Source organism: Heterocephalus glaber, unplaced genomic scaffold, assembly GCF_053883595.1.
Source record: "Heterocephalus glaber isolate CG9 unplaced genomic scaffold, H.glaber_assembly_v1.0 deba00001058, whole genome shotgun sequence".
NCBI lineage: Eukaryota > Metazoa > Chordata > Mammalia > Rodentia > Bathyergidae > Heterocephalus > Heterocephalus glaber.
In genome coordinates, this window is record NW_028258184.1 from 27,160 (window position 1) to 53,468 (window position 26,309).

The following is a 26,309-nucleotide window of genomic DNA, read 5'->3' on the forward strand; positions in this document are numbered from 1 at the left end:
AAATACTTCTGATATACTCATTTTCATTATATGAGGCAATAATTGTTATCTGTTATGTTTTCCCTTATTCAAAACTTTTTCTTTAGTTGCACTCAATTTTCTTTTACAAATACATGATACCTGTTTCCTCTTCATATTTTGCCTTTTGGATCTGTTTTCCCTTCCTGATTATTATTTTCTCCTGACCCCGGTCTTGACTTGGGGATACTGAACTGCACGAGGTCAAGGTTTATTTATATTAGCAGAATAAGCCTCCATCCATCAACGTCCTGAGGAGTCAGCATGGTAGAGCCTCCAAAAGGAACAGGTGGCTGACTCTTTTTTTTTTTTTCTTTAAAGAGGACCAAAGATTTTGATTGTAAACATTTCACCATCACTTGACAATAGACAATTGACAATTTTTTTTCTTTTGAGACAGGGTCTCACTTTATAGTCCAGGCTGGCCTTGAGCTTACTACATAGCTGAGGTTGGCCTTGAACCTGCAGCAATCCTCCTGCCTCAGCCTTCCAAGTGCTGGGATTACAGGCATGTGCCACCATGCTCAGCTAGAAGAATCTTCTTAATAGGCAAAAAGACATGGAGTAGAAAGAAAACTGAATCAAAACAGATTCTGACCTAAGTACTATTACTTGTTGAAAAATATGCATTTTTCCCATATTTTTGATTGCTCTGAGCTTCAAGTTCCTCATACAAATAGAGATAATAGTGTTTACCTCACAAAGTTATTCTAAGTATTCTGAAATCGGAAAAAAAGGATATAAATCTAATGTAGTATTAAATGGGAAGAAAACAGTAGAGTGTAAAGAACCTGTACTCTGCAAGGCATTCTAAGTTTCAAATGTCATCTCAACAATTGTGTAACCCTAAATAAAATACTAAACCGCTGAGTTCAGATCAGGGGACAGCTGCAAAACTGACCTAAGGTCTACTTCCTTGGCTGTTACTGGGGAGATTACAGGAGAGCAATTAATGCCCCTAGCAGCGATCCTGGCACTGTGTCGCTCCTCGTTAAATGTTAATTTCCTAGGCCCCAGCAGGCTTCCACACTACTGTGTGGGTCTGTTCTCCTTCCATTACATAGTCTCCTTTTTTTGGTATTGGGGATTGAATTCGGGACCTTGCCCTTGCAAGGTAGGCAGCAGCATCACTGAGCTAAATCCCCGGCCCATCCTTCCATTACATATTTCAAGGTGACCCTGTAGAGTTTGGGGAAAAACAAGATTATCAGAAACCACCTAAACCTTTCTTCCCCTAAGAGTCATCAAACAACATGATGAATTCCTTTCCTTAACAGCCCTGCTCTGAAAACTGGAAGAAATGAGGTAGGGTGGTCTTGAAACCAACCAAGCTCTTCCAAAGAAAAAAAGTGTAAAAGGTAAAGAATGTTCCCAAATTGTGAACTCTTTGAAGGAATAGAACAAGACTCACTCATCTTCCAATTTTCAGAATCTATTATTGCATCTGATGAAAGAAGCATACAAGTATTTCTTGCATTAAAAAGTCCTTTAGGAGAATCACTGATCTTAGGTAGTAAGAAATATAGGTAAAATTAATTTTATATAGGTACTATATGATTAATTACAGATGCTCTTTATTTTATGAAGATACAACTAAACAAATGTGGACTAAATTTTTGTCTTTGGGCTGCTATAACAAAATATCTCATAAACAACACAAATTTATTTCTCATAAGGAGGCTAGGAAATCCAAGATAGGCACCAGCAGACCTGGTGTCTGGTGAGGATTAACTTTCTGGTTCACAAGCAGCACTTTCTGCGTGTCCTCAGATGGCAGAAGAGAAGGCAGCTCTAAGGGCACTGATGCCGTTCACGAGGGCTCTGCTCTTCTGATCTAATCACCTCCAAAGGCTCTAGGTCCTGAAATCACCCTGGTGATTAGGTTTCCCACAAATAATCCCGCAAGTGAGGGGTTCAGTCATTAGCATATATCGAACTGATCTGGATAAAATACATTGTCTCCTTATTATATTATATTATATACCAAAATAATCTTATCAAATATAACAATGCTCACCTTATAATGTACAAAAACAATCCTTAAGTCAGGTTTAAGGATACCATAGCTCATGAGGAGATCCTGGACCTTTTTGAGTTCATCTTTACATTTTTTAGCAGTTGAGTAAAACTGCTTTCTTACAGGCAGATTCCTAAATAATCTTAAAACAGTTACAGTTGTACCTGTTGGCAAATAAAAGGCTAGCTAGACATGGAAGAAATTGTAAAGATCTTCAAATTCATACTCAAATCCATAGTCAGTAAGGAACCCTTTCTATACCTAAAAGCTAATCCTCCTCCCAGTGTGGGAGGAAAGGAAAGCTCATCTTTGCAAACTATTCTGATCTCCTGCTAGACTCTATCTGTAACCTGCTAAGTATGCAGTCTAAGCAAGTATAATTTTATTTCTACCAGTGCAGAGAAACATGGCTCACTGGAACACAGTATCTTTTTTTTTTTTCTTTCTGGTACTGAGGATTAAACCCAGGGCTTCGCTCAGGCTAAGCAAGTACTCTACTACTGAGCTACATATCCAGCCCTTTTTCTTATTTTATTTTGAGACAGGATCTTGCTAAGTTGTTCAGGTTGGCCTTTAACCTGGGATCCTCCTGCCTCACTTTCCTAGCTGCGATTCCAGACACTGCCACCACACAATGTTAGAATGCAGGTTAAAAAATCTGCTGATATTCAAACTACCTGGAGATGTTTATTCTGCACTTTACAATCTACAGGTGGTACAAGAATATACAACATATGTGATAACCTTAATTATACCATTAAAATTTCTTACCTGAACTAATATCCAATAACTTGGTTTTATTTACCCATCTTCAACAACATTCAAAACACAGGACAATGAAACAAAAGAATTAAACTAAAAAGCTAATAAAAATTACACTTGTTAACGATTAGGTTAATAAGTAGCTTGTATCTAAAAAAATAAAATTACATGAAACTAAGACAAGATGTTTGTAGGGCCGGGGATTTAGCTCAGTTGTTCCGCTGTCTGCCTCGAAAGTGCAAGGTCCCAAGTTTGATACCTGGTACCTGCCCCCCTCCCCGCCAAAAAAGACTAGCTGTTTGTCATGGCCATATGCAATAGGTATGTGTCTTATCTTGTCTTTTCTTGGCTTTTTGAGACAAGCTCCTGGCCTTGAACTCGCAGCAATCCTCCTGCCTTAGCCTCCTGAGTGCTGGGATTACAGGCATGCACCACTTCACCCACCTGTTTGTTTTTTAAAATATGTTTTAAAACTACTAGTCACCAGCAAATCTCAGACTTGTTAAATCAATCTCCCTATGTGATTCTAATGAATATATAGCCAGAAACGAAAACCATGCACTGAAGAGTTAAAACAAACAAACAAACAAAACACCAATTTAGGTCTCTGGCTTCATGTCTTGCTGGGTATGACCCTTCCCTCCTGCACATGCCTCCATTATCATGTGATGAGACCCTCACCACAGCCCCTGAACCTCCTAAACTGTGAACTAAATTAACTCTCTTCTTTATAAATTTTCTAGCCTCAGATTTTGTTTCTGTAGCAACAGGAAACAGACTAATACAGCTGATACCATGGGGCAGAGTCACTGCTGTAACTGTGCCTAAAAATGTAAAAGCAGCTTTGAATCTGGGTAATAAGCAGAGATTGAAAGAGTCTGGAAGAAAAGTCTAGAAAAAGCCTAGAATGCTGTAAGGAGAACATCAGAAGCAATTCTGGATATGACTCAAAAGATGAGAAGAGCAAGCTAGTCCTAGATGAAAATGAGGATTCTACTGGAACTTAGAATAAAAGTTACCCACATAACATCACTGTAAAGAACTTGGATACACTGTGTTCACTTTATGGAAGGCCAGCTTCAAGAATGAAGGGCTAGTTTTCAGGCAGATGATCTGTTTTCTTTTTTGATACTGGGGATTGAACCCAGACACACTCCACCACTGAACTACATCCCTAGCCCTTTTCATTTCTGATTTTGAGACAGTATCTCACTAAGTTGCCCAAACTGACCTTTGACCCTGTGTTCCTCCTACCTCTGCCTTCTGAACAGCTGAGATCACACCCACACCACTACGCCAAGACGGCAGAAGAAATTTCTAGAAGACGTACAGAAGGCCTTAAGTGGATACTTTTGTCTGCTTTCAGTGTGAAAGGAGAGCAATGGGAAATGGAGCAGAAGGATTTGGAAAATTCACAGCCTGTCTAGGGAAAGAGATGGAGAAAAAAAACCAAAACACTTTCAAGAGAATAAAATCAGAATGCAGCTGAGCAACAGCTCGCATCCCTGTGGATAAAAGGGAGCCCCATGCAAGACAGTGGGAAAGAACCCTGAGGGCAACTCAGAGACCCTTAAGGCTACCCTTCCTATTATACACCCAGAGACCTAAAAGTGCAAATTTGTTTCAGGGTTAGAGTCCAGCGTTCTCAGCAAAGACTCACTGTCCGAGGCTGCCAGGCTACTGTGGGACTCTACTCCTTGTTTGCTGCAGAAATGCTTCATAGCAGCAAGACATAGTTCAGGTGGGCCAAGGCACCACGCGTGCCAACAGAAGACCTTGGTGGCATCCATATGGTGCTCATTTTGTAGGTGGATAGAATGCAACAGTCATGCAGTCTTGACAGTTTTGAGAAAATTACTCCTTTCTACTTGCCTATTTCTTCGTTTTGGAACAGGAATGCTTATCCTCTCTGTCCCACCCTTGTATCTTAGAAAAATGGAACTTGTTTTTTGATTTTTCAGGCTAACAGCTAAGACGCTTGTTTTTAGGCATAGTTAAATCAATGACCCTGCTCCTTGGTATTGAGATTTGGATAAGATTTTGGACTTCTGAGTGAAGCTGGAGGAGTTAAGATTTGGGTGCTACAGGGGATAGAAAGATTGTATTTTGTATTTAGACAGACAGGACCCAGGAGGCTAGGGTGGGATGATACAGTTCGGGTACGGTTTGTCCTCCAAGCATTCCTGTGCTGGAGGCCTGGTCCTCAATGTGGCAGTGTGAAGTGGTAGGGCCTACTGGGCTAGTCACTGGGGTGCTGCCGGAGGAGGAGTTAAGGTCAGGCCTCAGTTGTTCTCTCAAGAGCAACTTGTGAAGAGTAAGCTTGGCCCCTCCCCAGTCTCTGGTCACCTGTCCTGCCTGCCATGTGATCTCCCCCTCCTGCAACTTTTCCCTGTCACTGTGATGATCTTCAACTCTTTCTTTTGTACCACGGATCGAACTCGGGACCTTGCGCTTCCGAGGCAGGTGCCTGAACCACTGAGCTAAATCCCCGGGCCTCTTCAACTCTTTTTAAAAGTGGAAATCATCATTGTTGTAGGGTTTCTCAATCTTGGCACTATGACACTAACGTTGGACCAGATAAATTTGTTGTTGGGGACTGTCCTGTGTATCATCGAATGTTTAGCAGCATTTCTGGCTTCTTACCCACTCAGTGCTAGTGGCACCCCACCCTGTCATAGTAATCGAAAATATTCCCAAATATTGCTAATTGCTTCAGGGGAAGCCGCCCAAGATTGAGAACCACTCATTTAGTGTATAGCAACTAGCATCTTTTTAAAAGATAAAATAGAATAAAAAGAATAAATCAGGATAGAAAATGGAGCATCACATTTCACTGTTGCATGAAATTTTTGCTGTGATTTGATTTATGTGAATTGGGCTGCTAAGTATTATGTATTTTTTACTGTGAAGCAAAGTTAAAAAGGCTAAAATTCACTACATAATAGGTCCTACTGCTTGTAACAATGGGCAAAGACATAAAGAAAAGGCAATCCTAAGGGGAATGTAAGACTAATAAACCCTAGCATAGAATCAGGAGTTCCAAGAGGAGGGAAAATACAAATGAAGACTTAATAATTGAGAAATATCTTCTAGAATTAAAGTTTGAGTGTGTATTCCAAGAGCTTACTCAGTTATGAGGAATATTTTTAAAACAAAAGAAACCATTTTCCTCTAAAAATCTCAAAATTCAAAAAAACCAAAAAATTTTTACAAGCTTGCAAACAGAAAAAAAAAAGTTTCTTATAAGAAAAGACTAACATCAAATTTCTTCACTACAACACTAGAAGATGGACAATCTATAAATTTTTAAGGGGAAGTTAAGAAACCTACACCTAGTTAAGATATGGCTAAGAGCAAAATGAACACATTTTTGGACTTATCAAGATTTAGAAGTGTGTCACTCTAGTATATTTGAATATGAACTCTAACCAAATGACAATTACATCAAAATACAGGTTTCACGACAAGAGAAGAAAAGAAAAGAAATTTGGTGAGCAAAGAGTCCTAAAACTGGAATACAACTAGGAGATGGTAATATGGATGAGATCTGCAATATAAACCATTAAATCAGGATTCATGACATGAAAGATATACTGGAGAACAATTGTTTGGGAGTCAATATTTTCAATGATTACTAATAACACAGCTAACTGGGGAAAAATAGGTGGGACAGGAGAGGAAAAAAGCTTACAAGGCTGTGCTTACCTAGCCTATGGCTACATCCTCTCCTGTCAATCTTCTTTCTTGTGTTTCTTTAGCACTTCAGATCTGACTACAACTCAGGGCCCTGGTATCTTCCACCCACCCTTTGGATGACCAACTCCTTGAACAACCTCCAGATCCTGGCCTAAATATCACACTTCTAGAGATCCATCCTAAATACCCTATCGAGGACTGTGCTACCATTCGGAACAAGAATGTCCTCCACAGGCCTCACGAGAAGAGAAGTAGAGATGTGGAAGATGACTGAGGGGTGATACAGCCGACTTACTGTTAGGAGGTGGGGCCTGCTGGGAAGAAGCCAGTCACCTTGGCATAACCTGTAAGGATTTCTCTCTCCCTAGCTCCTCCTCTCTCTCTCTGCTTCCTGGCTGCTATGATGAGCAGTTCTTCCTCCACTATAGCCCTCTGCCATGCTGTTCTGCCCCGGAGTCAGCTTACCAGGGACTATAGCTATGAGCCAAAATAAACCTCTCCTCCTTAAAGTTGTGGCCGTCCAGTATTGATCTTAGCAATAAGTATCTCAGACAGGTTTTGGTTCCAAGAGTAGAGTCGATGCTAGGATTATACTTAACAATGTGATTTACAAGGAGGAGTTTGGAAAGGTTTAGAGGTGCCAGCTAGAGAAACCCTACAATGCCATAAACCAAGCTTGATGAGATTCTGATTAGAACTCAGGAGACCAGAATGCTGAGAAAAATGCAGATGGTAAAGACCAGGATCAGAAGGTTTCAGTTGGATAAAAGGACTACACTGGCAGCTGGACTCTAGACCATGTGTGTTATTCTGTGGCAGAAAATTTGTCTACATTTTGCTCATATACTAAGATTTTATGAGAGGTTGAGATTAAGCGTGGTAGACTAATCAATCTTGTGGAGGAAATGTCAAGGAAGCCCCACGTTCAGCATATAGCATGGATACTATTTATGGCTTTTAGCAAGATATACTATAAGGAGCAAAGAGCCAAGCTGAATAATTTGAAAACTTTTGCTGGTGGCCACAAAGCAGCTGCCTATAAAACTGGGGCCTATAAAATTTTGGCTCAAAAAAGTTTGGCTGCTAAAAAGATTAACACTAAAAAGAAGCCATGTCAAGTACTTTGCATCAGGACAACAGAAAAGATGCCTTGAGGGCATATCAGAAATCTGCAATTGCAGGCTTAAGAGTATAAAGCTGCAAAGTTTTCATTTGAAAAGAGAGCTCTGGGGCACCCTGCTTCACAGGGCTGCCTAGGCAATTGACTTGCCAGGATTTGCTCCACTGGTAGGTAGGCACTCAGAGGTCTCTGCAGCCATGATTCAAACGGGCCTGGTTACTGCTTGAACTGGCATCAGACCTTGGTGTTATTCATTTGGTAGTGGTTCAACAGGCATACAGAATGCTCGAGTTGTGGGGTCAGGGAGGCCTCTTCCTAGATTACACAGGAAGACCTGGGAGGCCAGCAGTATGTTCCTGAAAGGTCAGTGAGTGAAACTGTGAGACTGAAGCCAAAGGTGCTGTGGAAACTCCAGAAGTTGGAGAAGCCAGGAACATGGAAGTCTGAGGAGAGCCATATGTAGTGAGTAGAGCCACTTCAAAAGAAGTCATGAGGGGTACAATAGGGCCGGGGCCACCAAAGTCCTTTGGAGCTCACATCTTTGCCCTGGGGTGCTGGACATAGAGCTACAAGATTTCGTGTTTGCACTGCTGGGTTTCAGTCTTGCTTTGGTCCCATTCCTGTGTATCCCCTGCTTGTCCCCTTTTAGAATGGGAATGTTTACCCTGTGCCATGGTATGTCAGAACTGTGTAACTTTCACTCTGATTCTTACAAGGGCTTATAAGCTAAGAGTTTTTGCCTTGAGTCCTAAAGGAGACTTTGGACTCTTCAGCAACATCACTCTTACAGATGTACTAAATCCATTTTGCATAAAGAAATGCACAAAAAAGAAGCAAGATATATGACACACAGGTACAAATTCCCTATGAATGCTATCATTATGTGTATCTAAAATGTACCAATAAATGTTTTGCTTAAAAAAAAGAAAAGAAATGCACATGAGTGTTTTGGGTGCCAGGTATAGAATTAACATTATGGTTTAGATCAAGAATGACCCCTAAAGCTTCACACATTCACAGATCGGGTTTTGGGAAGATGACTGAATCAGAGGCAATACAACTGACCTGCTGTTGGGAGGTGGCATCTGGTAGGAGAGATGGGTCACGGGGGGTGTGACCTGGAAGGGTGCATCTCCTTCCCCAGCTTTTCCCTATCTTTCTGCTTTGGTGACCACCATGACATGAGCAGCTTTTCCTTCACTCTGCCCCTCTGCCATAACATTCTGCCTTGGAGCCAGCTGACCACAGATTTTAACTGTGAGCTAAAATAAACCTCTCCTTTAAGCTGCCTCAGTACTGTGTCTCAACAATGGGAAAGTATCAAAGACAGGCTGCTTCTTCCAAACTGAAAACATGTTTTATTTCCTCTTAGAATTATCATTATGTGAAAAAACATTGTTTGCCTTCTCTTTCAAAATAACATTATACATTCCTGGCAGCTTGAATTTCCTGGGATTTCCCTTGCAACTTTAGTTCCACTCTCTCAGCTTCACTAGATATCACCCTGTCTGGGGCTGCTGTAGGGACTATGACCCTGCCACATACCACCTGGTAATCCTATAATTCTGCATCCTGCAAAATCAGCATCATGCAGCTAATGCCAAGGTCTGCCACCAATCCAAGATGTCCTTGGGCCCACCTGAACCACTGCTGCAGTGGTTTCTATGTGCTTTGCTGGTGTGGGCAGTCATAGTTAGGAAGGGCATCCTAAGGCATTCTTCTCAAAAACACTCAGTACTGGACATTCTTTGAAACAGATTTTCATTTCCACATCTTTGACCCTGTGATAGCTCCTGCTTTGCTAACTTCTGACATTCTCGCTAGGCATCCTGTCTATTGTCCTGATATAAAGCTCTTGTTTGTTTGTTTGTTTGTTTTTTGGTACTGGGGATCGAACTCGAGACCTTGGCACTTTCGAGGCAGGTAGTGGAACTACTGAGCTAAATCCCCAGCCCTCTCTTGGTTATTTTTTATCAGTGCTGATCTCTCTAGCAACCATATCAGTGCTGATCTCATAACAACTATGTAAAGAAGTACTTTACCTGTACTATTTCTGGGCCAAATTGCAAATTTTCCAAATGTTCCTGCTTCTCTCCCCTTTGCTAATTCTTACTGTTAAATTGGGTTAAAAGATGGCTGTCATGTTCATGGGGCTGCCCGAACTTTATGCTGCCTTGGAATATCCTCCGCCATAGGGCTGGGGATTTAGCTCAGTGGTTCTGCCGCCTGCCTCCCAAGTGCAAGGTCCCAAGTTCAATCCCCAGTACCAAAAAAACAAACAAACAACAACAACAAAAAATAATAAAAACAAAACAAAAAAATATCCTCAGCCAGATAAACTAATCCAACACCCTTAGGCTTAGCCTCCTACAGTCTCAGGGCATGGATATAATACAATTAAATTCTTTGTCAGGGTATTCTCTAGTCCAATCCCCAATAGTGTATTTCTACTATATAAAAATTTTTCAGTATTATCTTGTCTACATTTCTATCAACATTCTGGTCTTCTGATTCCTCATAAGAATCACACAGTAAGCTCTGCTTACAGCACTCCAGGTTTTTTTCTAGCCTGATACCCCAAACTTTTTCTAACTCCTCTTGTGAACTACTTTTAAAGGCTTCTCTCCATCATCATGCAGTAAAAGCAACAACCCACTTCTCCACGTTTGGCGTTAGTTTTCCATTCCTGTAACAAAATAACTGAAATAATATATTTTAAAAGATTTATTTGGCTCACAATGTTGGAGTTTCCAGGCCACAGTCAGTTGGCCCTGTTGCTTTTGAGATTCTAATGAAGCAGAGTGGGAGCATCTCAGTAGGGGCATCCGGCCAGAGACACTGCTCACCAGCAGGGTGTAAGCAGAGACTGGAAAGGAGTGTACCCCAACATCCCTTTTGAGGGCATGTCCCCAAAGAATACAAGATCTCTCACTGGAGACCAAGGCTTTACCACATAGGTCTTTCAGAGGCATTCTAGATCTAAACTACAGCACCCATCCTATCAATTATTCAGAGTATTCTTATAGTTTTAGATTTTAGTTTCCATTTATCTACTGAAATTCTCCATTTTCTTAAAGATTTTGATCATTTTTCAAAATTCTTTAATGTAGTTTTTAAAGCTGTCATCTTTTAGTTCAAATATCGGGTTCACCGGTGAGTTTCTTTATACTGGTTTTTTTCCCCCCCTCCTTAGTATGCATCTCATTTTCCTTCCTGAATATGCCTCAAAAGTTTTATTTTTGCCAGATATTGTATACAGAAGAATAGATACTAAAGAAGATCATATTTTCTCCCAAAGGAAGTTCTTGTCTCCTCTCAAGCAAGTGAAGAGCATGCTTCTCCAATCTAATTATGGGTTTGGGTTGGAGCTGAGTTGCCCCTTTATTTAGTTCCAGTTCACCTTGAATCTCCAATGTCTTAAGGATAGAATCAGTCCTCTTGCTCCAGCAAAGCTTTAAGATCTTTCTTTTTTTTGTTGATGTTGTTGTGTTTTTTTTGGTACCGGGGATTGAACTCAGGTCCTAGCAGCTTTAAGATCTTTCTTTACTAGCTCAGCCCCAACTTTATTCTTCAAGGCTTACTCAGCAAAAGTCCTGATGAGATTTGGTGAGTCGGGTGAATTAGCTCAGTGTTTGGGAATCTCATATCCATATGTCATGTCCACATGAGACTACAATAGTCCACAAGAGTCCACGTGAGACTATTCAAAGTTCAGCTAGTTTACTGCACTGTCATACAAGATCCTTTACGTAAGGCAGACTTGCTTCTTTGTCCACCCTATGCCTCCTAATTCGGTTAATATTCCCACAGATACAAATTACTGCCAGTCACTTTTCACCTAGAACTCTTGAACTTAGTTCATTTAAATTTGTCTGTGACATTGCACTTCAACAAGTTTAAAGAAAAATACAAAATTTTTAAGTTATAAAGTGTTTCATTGCTACAAAGAGAGCAATGGAGCAATGGTCTCCTCCTCTTCTTTGGTACTGGGGATGGAACCCAGGGGTGCCCTACCACTGAGCTGTATCCCCAACCCTTTTTATTTTTGAGTCTGAGTCTTGCTAAGTTGCCAGGATGGCTTCCAACTTGCAATCCTCCTGACTCAGCCTCCAAAGTGGCTAGGATCACAGGCTTCCGCCAGCACATTCCGCAGCTCCTCCTCCCCCTCCCTCCCCCTTCCCCCCCTCCCCTTCCCCCTCTTGCTCTCCCTTCTCCTTTGTCCTTTTCTTTTTTTGAGGCAGGGTCTCACTACATAGTCTACGCTGGCCTTGAACTTCCCATCTTCCTGCCTCAGCACCCAGACCCCTGGGATTACAGACTTGTGCCCCATGGATGCCCTGACAATCCTTCTACATACATCATTCTTCTCACTGGGAAGTTACACTCCCATGCCTCTTTACCCATTATCTTTAAACTCAGGTACCCTATTTTCTAAAAAAAACTTGCTAACCTCCCTCTAGGCATTTAGTGGCCTCATTTTTTTTGTCAATATTCATTTACTCATCCTAGAGGGCTCCTCACTAGTCTAATGTCATCTACTGTAGCTAGGAACAGACAGGAAAAAGGCAGGTGAGCAGAAATCAATGGGACAAAATAGAAATGTGCTTATAAAAGTGGAAAAAAATTCTTGATTTTTAAATATGTTATATCTCAAAGACCATATTATCTAAGCACTGAAAAATATTCTCAGAGTAAATTAAGAATTACAAATAAGAGGCAAATTACATCTCTGCATAAAACTTACTGATGGAAAAGACTTTTCTGATTCCAAATGAAATTTGTATCCCTCAAAATATCAAGCAATACTAGCCAATAGGGAGAAGGCCCCAGTATACTATCATATTTTACAAGAGAACTGCTCAGCTCTCTAACTTTAGCACATTCTTCAAACACCGGATTAAACTGCATTCCTGTAATAAGCTCCCTGTTATATTTTTACACAACCCTATGTTATGTCACTCATAAAGGCAACTATTTATACTCCTAATGTAAATGTGTGGACGCCTGTATATCAGAAAGTATTCTTAAACTAATGAATAAAGTTCCACTCTTCAATTAAGATAAAAAGATCTTTCAATACATGCACAATCATATAGAGTAGGCATTCATATAGAACATGATACGCTACTCTAATGATATGGTTGGAAAAGGAACATCCTGATCACACTACTTCTGATGTCTGAGAAATTCCCAAGGCAGAAGAACTGAGGGGAGGGGAGGCATCTAGGAGGGTAAATCAAATTAGACGCTTACTATTGGTTAAGGTAAAGGAAATAGAAGTGATGATAGAAAAAGTATGACTAAAATAATTTAGTCAGCATTCTTAGTAAAAGAATTTAAAAGCTAGAGACATTTCTGTATTTCTGGTTAGTTCAAAAAATCAGGTACAGTGCTTTAAAACAAGTGGATAGAAGGTAAAGCCAATTAGAATGGAATTTTGTTAAACACATAAACTACTTTAAATGGCATAATCCATAAAAAGATACCCATACCCAGAAAAACCAGAAATGCAGCTTCTCGTAAGTTATTTTTAAAACATCTTTAAATGTTTTTAAAGGAGTAACAAGTTTTCCAATGTCTAAATAAGATTTTGTTTTAAGTTGTGCCTGCACCTACCGTTATGTTATCTCTAAGTGTCATCCAATCAGACTATATGAAGAGTAAGTGCTAAGCAAGGATGTTCACACCACAGCAGAAATTAATCCAAAAGAACCCTAAATGCACAAGTATAAATTAGGATAGCTGAACTGTAGTTTTATCTTACACAGAAAACATTTAAATGGAAGCTAATGACAGCTGGTGAAATGTGAGTCTATGATTCAATCACTCAAAAACCACTAGCACTAAGCAATGTAAACATAAAAGGCTTTGGAAAGTGTTTGTGGATTTTTATAAGCCCATCTAGAACAACTTGAAATTAAGACTTTTTGTTGTTTCCTAACCAATCAAGTGTAATTAGGTGAAAAAAGTGAATTATGAAAGGCACTCACCGGCTTTGTAGCTATTTACCTTCCAGTTATGTTTATTTCTTAAGATAAAAGAACAGGCTAAAGAAAATAAGGTTCATTTACTGACTATAAAAATTCCTTACTATGCATACCCAGTCTTACTAAAAGTAGAAAACTGAGGTCAGCAGGGGAAGAAAAATCAACCAGCAAAAGGGCAAAGATCAGATGGAGTCCATATTTAAAGGATTGTTATTTCATAGTTCTCATGGAGACGAATACAGAAAAGCATAAGAAGTATGAGTGATGCAGAGCCACTGGCCATGCAGATTAGACTGGTTACTACTAAGATAAAAATAAATACTTTTAAGTTTTATAAGGTAAGGAGATTACCTCAAAGTACTCTACTAGATAGCTACTCCTAATGGTTTCCTAATTTGAACTCCTAAGACCCAGGGTCAGAGCATTTCCTGAGAGGAATCATTTTTTTTAAGCCTCTTTGTCCTACTGTTCAACATATAGTAAAAGAATTATACTCGATTTTAATTAAAATGTGTATAATATTTATTATTATACATCACACTAGACTTGAACTCATTTTCATTATCAGAATAAATGAGGAAAAAACTACTATTTTTTTTTTTTAGGAAACATAGTCCCTAATTGTAACTATGCTGAGGTTTTATAAAATAAGAGTGAGCAAATTTGACATAAGAATTAAGATATCAGAAAATGTATTTCAATGAAGACAGAAGTATTTGCAAAAAAATAAATCTAATAATTTAATGCTTAAACTGGAAGAAACCATAGGAAAAATAAAGGACTTTGATAAATTATAATGAGGAAACAAAATTAAATATGAATTTATAATAAAATGCAAGAAAATTACATATAAGACAACTTAAGAATTACACTGTACACTGCCTGCCTCACAAGCGGAAGGACCTGAGTTTGATCCCCAGTATGAAAAAGAAAAAGAATTACACCGTAAGCAGGAATAAGAATTAATATACTTATTCTCCTCAAAATAATACAGAGAAAGAAGATATGTTAGGGTATTAGAAAAAAGGTTCTTGTCAAGTAGTTGTTAATTGTTTAAACAGCCATGCATATACTTTCCTGTTACTTCTGCATATGTTTGAAATTTTCCATAAAGAAATATATTTTAAATTATTACATAATCATATCACCTTAATACTGTGGTTTATTATCACTGTCAAAACTCCATGATGTTTTAGGTGTTTCAATAGAATACTGTCCTTCATATTTAAAGATGACACTGGCAACCCAGCAATAGGAAAATAAATGCTCTGATAGTTTTTGCACAGACTAATACAGCGTTGTGCACGGTCCCTAACGTAACTCCTCTTGAGTATTTGAGAGGTTCATAACTAAAGGTTGAACATTCACTTTAACTAGATTTTATCAGGTCCAAAACAATACATCTCAATTCAGAGGATAATATCATTTTTTAAACAAACTAGACAGAAAAGGTAAAGAATGCTATAAAGCTACCCTCTTACCTTGACCAAGATGTGAAGGTTTTTGAGAAATTATGTGGCCACTGTCATCTAAAACATACTGGGTGCTAAAATTATCAGCAGCTGTCCTTGTTGTAATTAAAACCTGGAAATAAAAAATTCTCTAGTACAATTATCATTTTAGACATTGCAATAGGTTCACTACCAAATGAGATTTGAAATACTGGTCATTATAACATATTTACTTAATATAAAAAACGTTTTACTTGATAATTCTTATGACTACTTCTCTTGAAATATTTCTTAAGAGTTACACTAATAGAGCAGCTTATATATTTTGTTGTTGCAAATTATTGATTTTTCAGTATTTTAATTCAAACACACAAAAACAAACCAATATATTTGAAATGGCGATTGGGGTGTATATATGATTTACATATGTAAAAGCAAATATTTCATCTGCATTTAAGGAATCTGTTTTGTTTGCTTTTTTTTTTTTTTTGGTACCGGGGATCGAACTTGGGAACTTGCGCTTTCGAGGCAGGCACTGGAACCACTGAGCTAAATCCCTGGCCCAAGGAATGTTTTTTAACAGATTTCCATAAATTGTGGACAAAAGAATAATCCTTAGGTAAACTGATCATTCTGTCCCCCTGTTACAACTTGTGTAAAGCTGCATTGTTGTATTCAACGTTTATGGATCAAAAAGTTAAAAATATACAAATATATCTTTACGGACACATTTTTCGTAAACCCAAATTTAAACTCATTAAGTGCAAATTTTTTATTAGTTAAAAGAAAAACTTGAGCATTAATAAAAGGGAGAAATTCATTCGCTATGCAACTATTTCCTCGCTGAGTATAGTAGCACACGACCATAATCCCAGCAGTCTAGGTGGCTGATGCAAAAGGATCACAAGTTCGAGTTCCGCCCAGGCAACATTACAATTTACTGAGACTCTGTCTCAAAAATAAAAAGGGCTGAGGGTGCAGCTCAATGCAAAGACCCTGAGTTCAATCTCCAAATACCGCAAAGATTTTAAAAAGAAAGAAACTATTTCCTCAGATGTTAGCCATACAAATTTAAGAGCATGTGTACTCATTTGAGCTCCCTCGTGCTTGCAAGATTAGCAGGCAAGTGTAAGAATAGTAAATCACGCCTGTGCCGCGAGACCAGGAGTGGGAGTGGGGATGCTGGCTCAAGGACGGCAAAGGGGACTGGGAAGAAGGGAGCCACACATAGTAAGCAAGAGCGACCAGACTTGAGTGTAATCTTTGTTCGTCATCCTTGGACTCAGCAGAGCTGAATATCCTAAATATGTCTACATAATTTAGAAACCACAAAGATCTTCCTCTACTGATGGAACTCACAGGTTCACTTTCATCTACATTTGCCAGTTCTGTCACTCTGTCCTCACCAAGCAGATTCACTGGGGCCCATATGGCCCTGTGGAACATGTGGGCACTCAGTAAGAATACCAGAACCACCACCAAAATATGACTTTTCGAGCCCAATGTGCTAGCAGAGCCTGTCGTAGTCTGAGAGTGAAGTCCATAGAAACCTTACTAAGGGCACTGGGAAAAAAGCTGTATCTAAAAGTTGTGAACTTCTGTGTACTCTGTGACCGTTCTACCTCTTCCAAAATTAATTCCATGGCTTGAGAGCTGTGTAATTCAAAATGTTTTCCTGGTAACTAATCTTAATCTTCCCTGCTACAACCCAACTGTAATGTATCCATTAATGATTTCTTCTAGTAAGTATAATCCAAAACAAAGAAGACAGAAATGACTAGATACTCTCTTTCCTGAGGTTTCATTATTCCACAACTGTCCCTTTAAAACAATTCTACATTTAATCAACTGCTTCTCCAAAATTCCAAGGTCAAGTGAATTTTATTTCTATTCTCTAAAGAGCTGGGCACCTGACCTCAAGTCGGTGTCACTGAGCAAGGCAGCCCTGGAACTCTTAGTTCCGGCACTAACTCTGCCAGTGGCTTCTGGATGGTCCGAATAAATGAGTACACTATCATCTTTGGGGGAGTGACGATAAGATGAAGATGATCTCTTACTTCATAAGGTTACATGAGATTTTTCTTTAACCACTTAAAAGCATTCTGTAAGGTAGTAACTTATTCATCCTTTTAAAACATACTAATGGGTAGTAAATTTACTCCAGGGTGCATGAATAAACTGAAGGGATAAAAAAGTGAAATAGGACCGGGCATGCCTATAATCCCAGCACTCTGGGAGACTGGGGCAGCAAGGTCCCAACTTAGGAGCCCACCCTGGGCAACTCAGCAAAGCCTTGTCTCAAAAAGGGAGGGAGGGGCTGGGGATGTATGTACGTCAGTGCAAAGGCCCTGGATTCAATCTCTAGTACCCTCCCTCAAAAAAGAATAACCTATATCCTGGACAGGAAACCTTTTTTAGGACCAGACATGGGTTTAGAATGCATTAACTGTGCAGCAGCTTGCATGTGAAGGTGCAGTAACTCCATCATCAGGAGAATCTCAAATGTTAAAAACTGTTACTGGTGATTCCTAGAAGAGACATTTGAGAAACTGTGTGAGTGAGTAAATCCAGTGATGCCAAGAGAATTTTTTTTTAAAGAAAAACAGTATTGAAAAGGAGAAGTTTTAGAAGTCTTCAAAGGACCTTATTATGGGTTACATTAGCTAGTCAGTTAATAAAAGCTAAACTGAAGGAATTAGAGTACTAATACAAAATTATATAAAGCCATTTAAACTTCAGAAAAGCAGTTTTCCTCAATTTTGGGTTAGAAAGTAAATTTTAAAACTCAGGAATCAGGCAAAAATCTTGACAAAAATTTATTTAAGGTAATTGCAAAAAAGCCTTTTGGGGCAATAGGAAGGCTGACTTTTGTAATGTTTTGTGGTGCTAGGAATCAAACCCAGGGCTTGGCACATGCTGGCAAGTGCTCGAGCACTGAGCTACACCCCCCAGCCCTGTGCGGATTTTTAGATGAAGAATGGCACAGAAACAGGAATCTGAGAATGCAGATTAATGGCCTTTATGACTGAGTGAAATATAGGCTTTTGCCTGAATGAAATGTCTCTCTTCTCTGTGTTGAGTATGCCTGCCTACCCACAGATAAACACTAATGTGAGTACTCTGACTTTAGAACTTGGTTCTAGCTACCCTATTACAGGGAGACTGGTAACAGGAAAATCCTGGCCCTGGCTCTACTATTTTCAACAGAGTTGTGTATTGCTTTTGAGGAGGCTGCACGTAGGAACCATAATATCCCAACAACTTCAAAACTTTCCATGCTTCTTCTGACTGAAGGTCTACTACTGTCTCTAAAGGACAGTGAAGGCACACTACACTGAGGAAAAGGAGTCAGTTATTTGTTTGGCCCAGAAACATCAGAATGCTGCCAGCGACATCCCTTTGCCCTTTAAAACTATGTGGGCCACAAATAAGGGAGTCCCAGTTCCCGTCTTCACAACACAGTAAGTAAGCTTCTCATTCTGCTCCCCTACGTCGTGGAGGTTTAATGTGATATAAAACAGTAACAAGCCTATAGATTCTGTGTTATCACAAAATTCTGTATAATTAACAGGTCAGAATATTATCCACATGGTAATAACTTTAAAAATGTAGGATGAACGAATCAACAAATACAGTATGAGTCATACACAGAAGACGGAGGGTAACTTCCAATTCTAAGGGAAAAATGGACTTATGCTGCAAAATGAAGACCTCTGATAAAAATTAGAAGGAATATACCTATGGTTATAAAGTTTCAGAAACTATTTCCCAAAAATGTGGAGACGTATGCGTAACCTTTGCACACTGAGATGAAACACTGCTTGCTGACAAGGGAATAAACGAGACTCATCATTTCATCACCTGCGTGACACAGCAGCCCACTGCTTTTCACATTCAAGGCCAAAGCAGAAACAATTTTCACCTGCATGGTACATAACACTATTCAAGACTCCTCGGTATGCATTATTTTACTTGTTCCTCAAATCATCATCCTCACTTTATAGATGGGAAGAAAATGACTCTCTAAATAAGTCTTATTTCATACATCTGGCCAACACTCTTATTCAAACATGATATTTAGGACTAGGCTCCGGATTCCGACATTCAGTTTGTTCTCATTTTAATAAAAAAAAAAAAGTCCTACCTTCCTCCTAAAACAAAGGTACAACTTAACCTCCATTTAAACCCAGTTCTCCCAATAATGAGTGTGATCATGAGGTATACCTAAAAAGTACCAATAAACAATAAAAACTGAAAGAAAAAATAAATAAATCCAGTTCTGCAAGCTTAAATAAGTTTCTTAAATGTTTCTTTGGAAGGAATGTATAATTTACAGTATGTTTATAATATCATCTTAAAAAGGAAGTCCATTATTATATGCAGCTTATTATGTGATGGAATAACACATACTATATAGTCTTTATAAAATTTTTATCAGAAGACCAAAACAGAATTTTCACTACCTTCTAGGTTTTTTTGAGACAGGGTCTTGCAACATCATCATTATGCGAACACCAGTGAGCGCATTTATACTCACCTACATGATACAATCAAGAAACAAGGTGAACACAAGATACATGGGGCCATTGCCTGGGTAACACAGCATAGTGCTTTATAGTAAACTATTCTTTTAATTAAATAGGAGTACACTAGAACGTACTAACAATGACTATATAACCCAGTAACAGCCATTCATCACCATTCTTTTTTTTTTTTTTTTTTGGAACTGGGGATTGAACTCAGGACCTTGCCTTTGTGAGGCAGGTGGCGGGCGGCAGTGGCACCACTGAGCTACATCCCCGGGCCCTCATTACCATTCTTAGGTACTATGCACCATATATAATTCACTGTGTTATACTTTCGTGACTGTCAGTGCTGGTTTGTGTACCCCAGCATTAACACAACCAACTGAGTAGTGCACTGTACACCAACGGTTTCAGTGTTACTAGGTGATACGAGTTTTTCACCTCCATTATAAACTTACAGGACGACAGCCATAGGTCTAACTCACTGTTGACTGAGTGGTCCTTATGCAGCACACAATTGTTTTTTAAATGTAAAATGTAAATGCAGACAAACATATTACTTTCTATATTTTTGAAATACTATTCAGAGTATTTCCACATTTAATTTGACTCTGACAACTTACGTTGTCTGAAATTATCAATGCAAGCCTGGGAATATTTATTATTTTAAGATGAAGGTATTTTTAAACTTTTAAACTGTTTAACCATGCTAATAAGAAAGTGACATACTGTGAAAAACTCAGTACTGAGGGAAATGAAATTGAAACTGAATTTTTGGTTTGCCATGGACACACTGTCCCTGAATAGGTCACAATGTTCATATTCCATGATTTCACTGTGCATAGTTCCTCTGAAATAAGCTAGCACAGCAGGCTGCAGACAGCAGACAATAAGATACAGCTAGATCATTATTAGAGACTGTTTTCAAGGTGGGGAAAGAAGGTTTTGCATTTGGCTTCACGAGGCCCCAGTTTCCTCACCAGTAAGTAATGTGAAGAGATTTTCACAGTAGAGAGGCTGAGACCAGAAGTGGACTCTGAGACACAGAGGAGTGAGCAGGAACTCACTGGCGGGTGCTCTGGAATGAGCACTGTGGGGCAGAGCAGAACCACCCTGAGCTGGGGCTGGGCCTCAACAACCCCATGTCAAGCAGTCTTTGGACGTGGGCGGCCCTGCATGGCCGGGCCAGGCAGCTCTCTCCAGCTGAAGTGAGGGAAAGTCACCTATAAGCTTTCAGTCACCAACACTCTCAGCAGCCCTGGCCCTCTAGTGGGGAATGTGAACAGTTACCAAGGTCCATTACTACTACCAGGGGCCTTTCCAGCTCTAACCCTCCTTTTTTTTTTTTTTCTGTTTACAACACTGGGGATTGAATCCAGGGCCTTCACACTAAGCTACATTTCCGGCCCTTTTTATTTTGAGGCAGGGTCTCACTAAGTCACTAAGTTGCCTGGGCTGTGCTCAAACTTGCAGTCCTCCTGCCTCAGCCTCCCAGAGTGCTGAGATTACAGCTGTGTGCCACCACTAGCTTTTAGATACAAACATAAATCACCATCAAAAACTCTTGTGACAAAATAATATATGCTATGCAATGGCTTAGATGAAAACTGTCTCCCCAAAGGCTCACGTGTTCAGAGGTGGGCTTTGGGAAGGCGATGAGATCATGAGGGCACTAACATTACTATACTCATTATAGATGAGCTCACAGCAGGAGCGCTGCTCGGAGGGCGGGCGTAGTGAAGAGGAAGCGGGTACAGGAGGCATGACCTAAAAGGGGACACTCTAGTTCCCAGCCCTTCTTTTCTCTGGCTCTTTTCCTCTCACTCTGCTTCCTGGCTACCTTGAGGGAGATTTCCTCTGCCATCGTTTCTGCCTTGGAGCCAGCCGACCATGGACTGAAACCTTTGAAACTGGGAGGCAAAATGAACCTTTTCCCTCTTAAATTCTCTACATTAGGTATTTTAAACCAGGTAATCGATAGTACATTTATATATCAAGTATCAAGTTTAACAGGCAGAACTAGTCTGTGTTGATGGAGGCCAGAAGGGGGCTTATCTCTAGGAGTACTGACAGGGAGGAGACACGAGAGAAGCTGCTGGGTCCCGATAATGGTCTGATCCTGCGCAGAATGACTACACAGACCTACCTCCATTGTGTTGCACGTGGGTGTGTTCCTGTGCTCACACTCAAACACAGGCAGATTATATGTGGTTTCCCAAAGATCTGCAAGATGGGGGATTCCATAAAATGGTCTGCTAATATTTTTAAGGGTAAACAAATACTTGGCACTATAATGTGTACACTGTAAGCTTCAACTGCTTATGAAGTTCATGGTTTTCTATTATTGTGATACTTTTGACAATTCTTTTGAAATTCTGATGAATAATATTATACTATTTGTACTCAAATCCACTTGAATGCCTCAAAAAAAGGACAAAATGACAAATGTGGATTATCAAATGGGCCTATGTAAACAAATAAACAAGATCGTAACCATGGAGAAACATAAAACTGCCATGTAAAATCAGAACTACAGTGAAGATTTGTCATGTTTCCTGTAAAACATTCATAAAGACTAAGTATGCTGCTGCCACCTAGCAGGCCAAGCTGATTATAACCAATTTCAGCTCTGGAAGGTTATATACATCTTGTACATACGAAACTGCATCTTTTCTGACCAAAATAATACCAAAATAAACCCTAAAGGCTATCTTCCAGTTTGGACAATGGCTAAAAAATTCATATACCGTATCTGTGTTCTAAAATGGCCAATGAGCGTTCAAACATCAGTACTGCTACTACTGGGAGGTTCAGACGTTCCCTGGTACAAATCCCACGTCATTTTAAAAACAGACTTTTTGTGTAAGATTTGGGGTGTAGGTTCCCACACACTCTCTAGAAGAATGACAGGCAATGCCCACTTGTACCCTCCAGGCCTCCAAAACCCACCTGAAGGCTCAGGGTACTATAGAGCAAGTGCTGAGTAAGACAGAGAAGCACATGGTGTGTCGGATCCTGGGAGAGGCTCTAAAAGTGCGTTTCCTCCTTTAATGAGTCTGACTACCGGGATGCTGACAAGCAAGGGCCCAGTTCTCTATGCTTCAGCAGCAGAATCTCCCACTTGAACCACACCACACCTGCAATGTTTCTCGCCTACTTAGGACAATCCCTTACAAAGCCCTAAGGTCCTAGCTAAGATCCTACCTATAAAACGGGAGAAAACCTGCATTCTGCTACCACTTTAAGGGCAGAAAGACAAAGGAAGGCCACAGTGGGTCTGGAGAACATACCAGTGCTGAAACTATCAGGATACTAAATGGATGTTCAAAGACCAGAACAGGAGCTAGCAACAATATCTCTCACCCACGCCACTTTTTCTAGACAAGAGATATAAAACACTATCACTTTACTGCACTTGACATTACCACCTATACAGGGTCTTTCAGCCTCAGCACAAATGAAGTAGTACATGACCACTGGGCAAACTTTATTAACTAAGGAGACCCTCACAATTTCCTATTGCCCACAGATACTGTCACACCACAAAACAATCCCTACACCCACAGCGTAAGAGTATAGCACAAAGAAACTCGTAAAGTTATGTACTCAAAACACAGTGGAGATAAATGAAAATGAAGAAATTGAGCTTGTAGATGGGCTTTGGCACAAACTAGTTATAAAATGTGAGGCAGAGGTAGTGCAGTATAATTGCTATAAAACAACTGAGAGTGACTCTGGTGTGGTGGCACAGGACTGTGATACTGTCACGTCTGGGGAGGCTGAGGCAGGAGGATCACCATGAGTTTGAGACCAGCCTGGGCTACATGGCTGGTTCAAGGCCAGCCTGAATTATAGAGCGAGACTCTGTCTCAAAAAACAAAAACAAAAACAAAAATCTAAACAAACTGAGTGTGTCAGGCACTTTAGTAGATGGTTGATACACATTACAAACACCTAACTAGCAGCAGTCAGAAGTGTAAAGTTCTGGGATCCAATCTGACCGAAATATCTATGGTTTAGGACAAGTCAAGTCATGTTTCTAGATCTCAGCCTCATTATGTGTACTGACCAGAGTGGGATTTCCAGATTCTATCCTGCAGAACAAAACCAGTAATATGATTAAGCAGGTATAGGGAAATGTACCTACGATAAACCTCTATCCTTAGAGACTCACAAATTATGCTTCAGTAAAGGCTGAGAAGTGCTCCAGTTAAATGTTTATGTTTCTAAATTCATCTTTTTCCCAATCCAATGGGTCACTAAACTATATTCTTTTCTACCCTGCCAAATAAATGCTGCTGATCCTCAAAAAACTAGAGATAGAATTAGCATGTGACATAGCAAGTCCACTTCTGGGTATATACCCAAAAGGTGAACTCAAGGATTGGAAGAGATATTTATATATCCATGTTCACAGCAACCTTATTCACAGAGCCAAAAGGAAGAAGTACCCCAAGTGTCTACCAACAAAAACAGATAGTGGATAAACAAAATGTGGTATATCTATAAATGTCATACTATTTGGCCATTTAAAAAGCCAGGCATGGTGACACACACTTGTAATCCAAACACCTTAGGAGGCCGAAGCAGGAGGATTGCCAATTTCCAGCCCAGCCCAGGCAACTGAGCAAACTAGTGACACCCTGTCTCAAAAAAATTTTTAAGGAGGGTGGGGATGCTGCTCAATCCAAAGACCCTAGGTTCAATCCTAAGTACTGAAAAAATAAAACAAACAAACAAACCAATACCTAAAGGAATGAAATTCTGATAGCATTACAACATGCACAAAACTTAAAGACATTCTGCAAGGCCAGACACAGGCCAGACCCAAAAGGACAAATACTGTATGATTCTACTTACATGACACACTTCCAACAGAAGATTCAAAGAGATGAAAAGTAGAACAGTGATTACAGGGATGAGATGAAGTGGAAGGGACGGGGAAGCTACTGCTTAAAGGGTTTTAGTTTGGAATGATGAAAAAGTTCTGAAGATGTACACTGTTCTTAAGGGTATAAAATGTGAATGTACTCAATTGTACACCCGAAAATGGTGTAAATCTGGTGCAAATTTTATAAGTATATTGTACCATAAATTTTTTAAAATTTGAAAACATACTTTACCAAATACTAGATTACTTTTAATTCTAATATTCTGTAATGATGAAATCACTAAAAAAACAATATAAATTACCTTACCTCAGCTATACAACAAATTGACCCCAGTGCTTCCCCACGAAAACCAGAGGCTCTCAAGTTGCCAAGATCCTCATGACTGTTTATTTTGGAAGTGTAGTATTTCACAGCCATCACCGGGGTGTCCACAGCCTTGATACCTTCACCGTTGTCTCGGACCTCAACTTTATCAAACCCATAGTTCTCCTGTATGAAGCCAGAAATGCTTTTACTATATAAAAACAGTAAACTATGATCACAGAAACAGAAACACAAATGAAACACTTTGCTCACCTATTTACCTTTATTGAAGGATTATATGATGGAAATCAGAATTCAAATCCCTTTAGCTCCACGAATTCCTAGTCAAGGTACAATGAGCAAGTTCCTGGTTTTCTTTGGACTCAGGTCAAAATAAGGAAGTCAGTCTGATCTGAACAGGTTCTTTTAGTTGTTTCACTATCAATTCTTCTGACATACACACGCTCACGAGCGCATACACACACATCTTTTTGTATATATATAATCCCCCAAATAAAATAAAACAACAACCCAGCACTAGCAAACACTGCCTCTTCTACCCACCAAGACTACAGCAATCATCATTATTCAACCTGATTTTTAATACTTTCTCCCTTGTTTTCATAAAAGCTTTTACATTAGCTGGGCATGGTGGTGCATGCCCACAATCCCACAACTCTGAGAGGACGAGGCAGGAGGATTGCCAAGTTCAAGTCTAGCCTATAACTTTCTAAATTTCTTTCAAATATCACCAAACAGAAAACTGTGGAGAATAACACACCTAATTTGGCAAACTCAGCAAGTTTTTAATTTGAAAATTAAGAAAACAGACTCGATTTATATCTTACTTATACATCCTAATTCTAAATTATACATACACAATAACAAAATCTAAATTTCTATAATGATCACACTTTCTAGGAATACAATATTCTAAACTTGATAGCCAACTTCTGACTCCACAAAGTTTTGTGTATGGCCACAGGTACAATTACGAAGGAGAAAAAAAAAATCTTCCTAGCATTATGTTCACTTTGTATTATAAAACATCACATCTTTCTAATAACCTAGAAGTACATAATACTGTATATGTATATTTTAAGATAAATTATATACACAAGGGATTATGGAGGTAGAACATAAGATTTAGCCCCTTGGTTCTTAAAGTAAAATTAAGTTCACATATGGGGAACAGCCTGTTTCATTTTATAGGAAAAAAGAGAAATACAAATCTTGTACATAAATAAAAACTACAGACATGTGAGTAAAATAACAGATCTTTCTGAATTTTTAAAATACTATCAACACATTTAATTATGACAACATATGTTGTACAAACTCATTATAGAACAGATCTTATCATGTAAAGCAGCCCAGCTGAACTGTTTATGTACGTGGTTTAGGAGATTAAACTCTAGATTTCACACCCAGTCCTTTCAAAATTTTTTTATTTTGCAACAAGGTCTCACTAAGAGGCCCAGACTGGGCTTGAACTTTTGATTTCCTCTCTCAGCCTTCCACAGTATTGGGATTACAG

General features: G+C 39.3%; 1 protein-coding gene across 1 annotated transcript in view; it reads right to left on the reverse strand.

Annotated features, from left to right (window-relative positions):
• The window catches only part of Pms1 (PMS1 homolog 1, mismatch repair system component), a 64,699-nt gene that overhangs the window by 27,159 nt on the left and 11,231 nt on the right, over positions 1–26,309 (reverse strand). Inside the window, exon 4 of the mRNA XM_087209593.1 lies at positions 24,776–24,958. Coding sequence (XP_087065719.1) covers positions 24,776–24,958 — 183 coding nt within the window. The remainder of the gene's footprint in view (positions 1–24,775; positions 24,959–26,309) is intronic.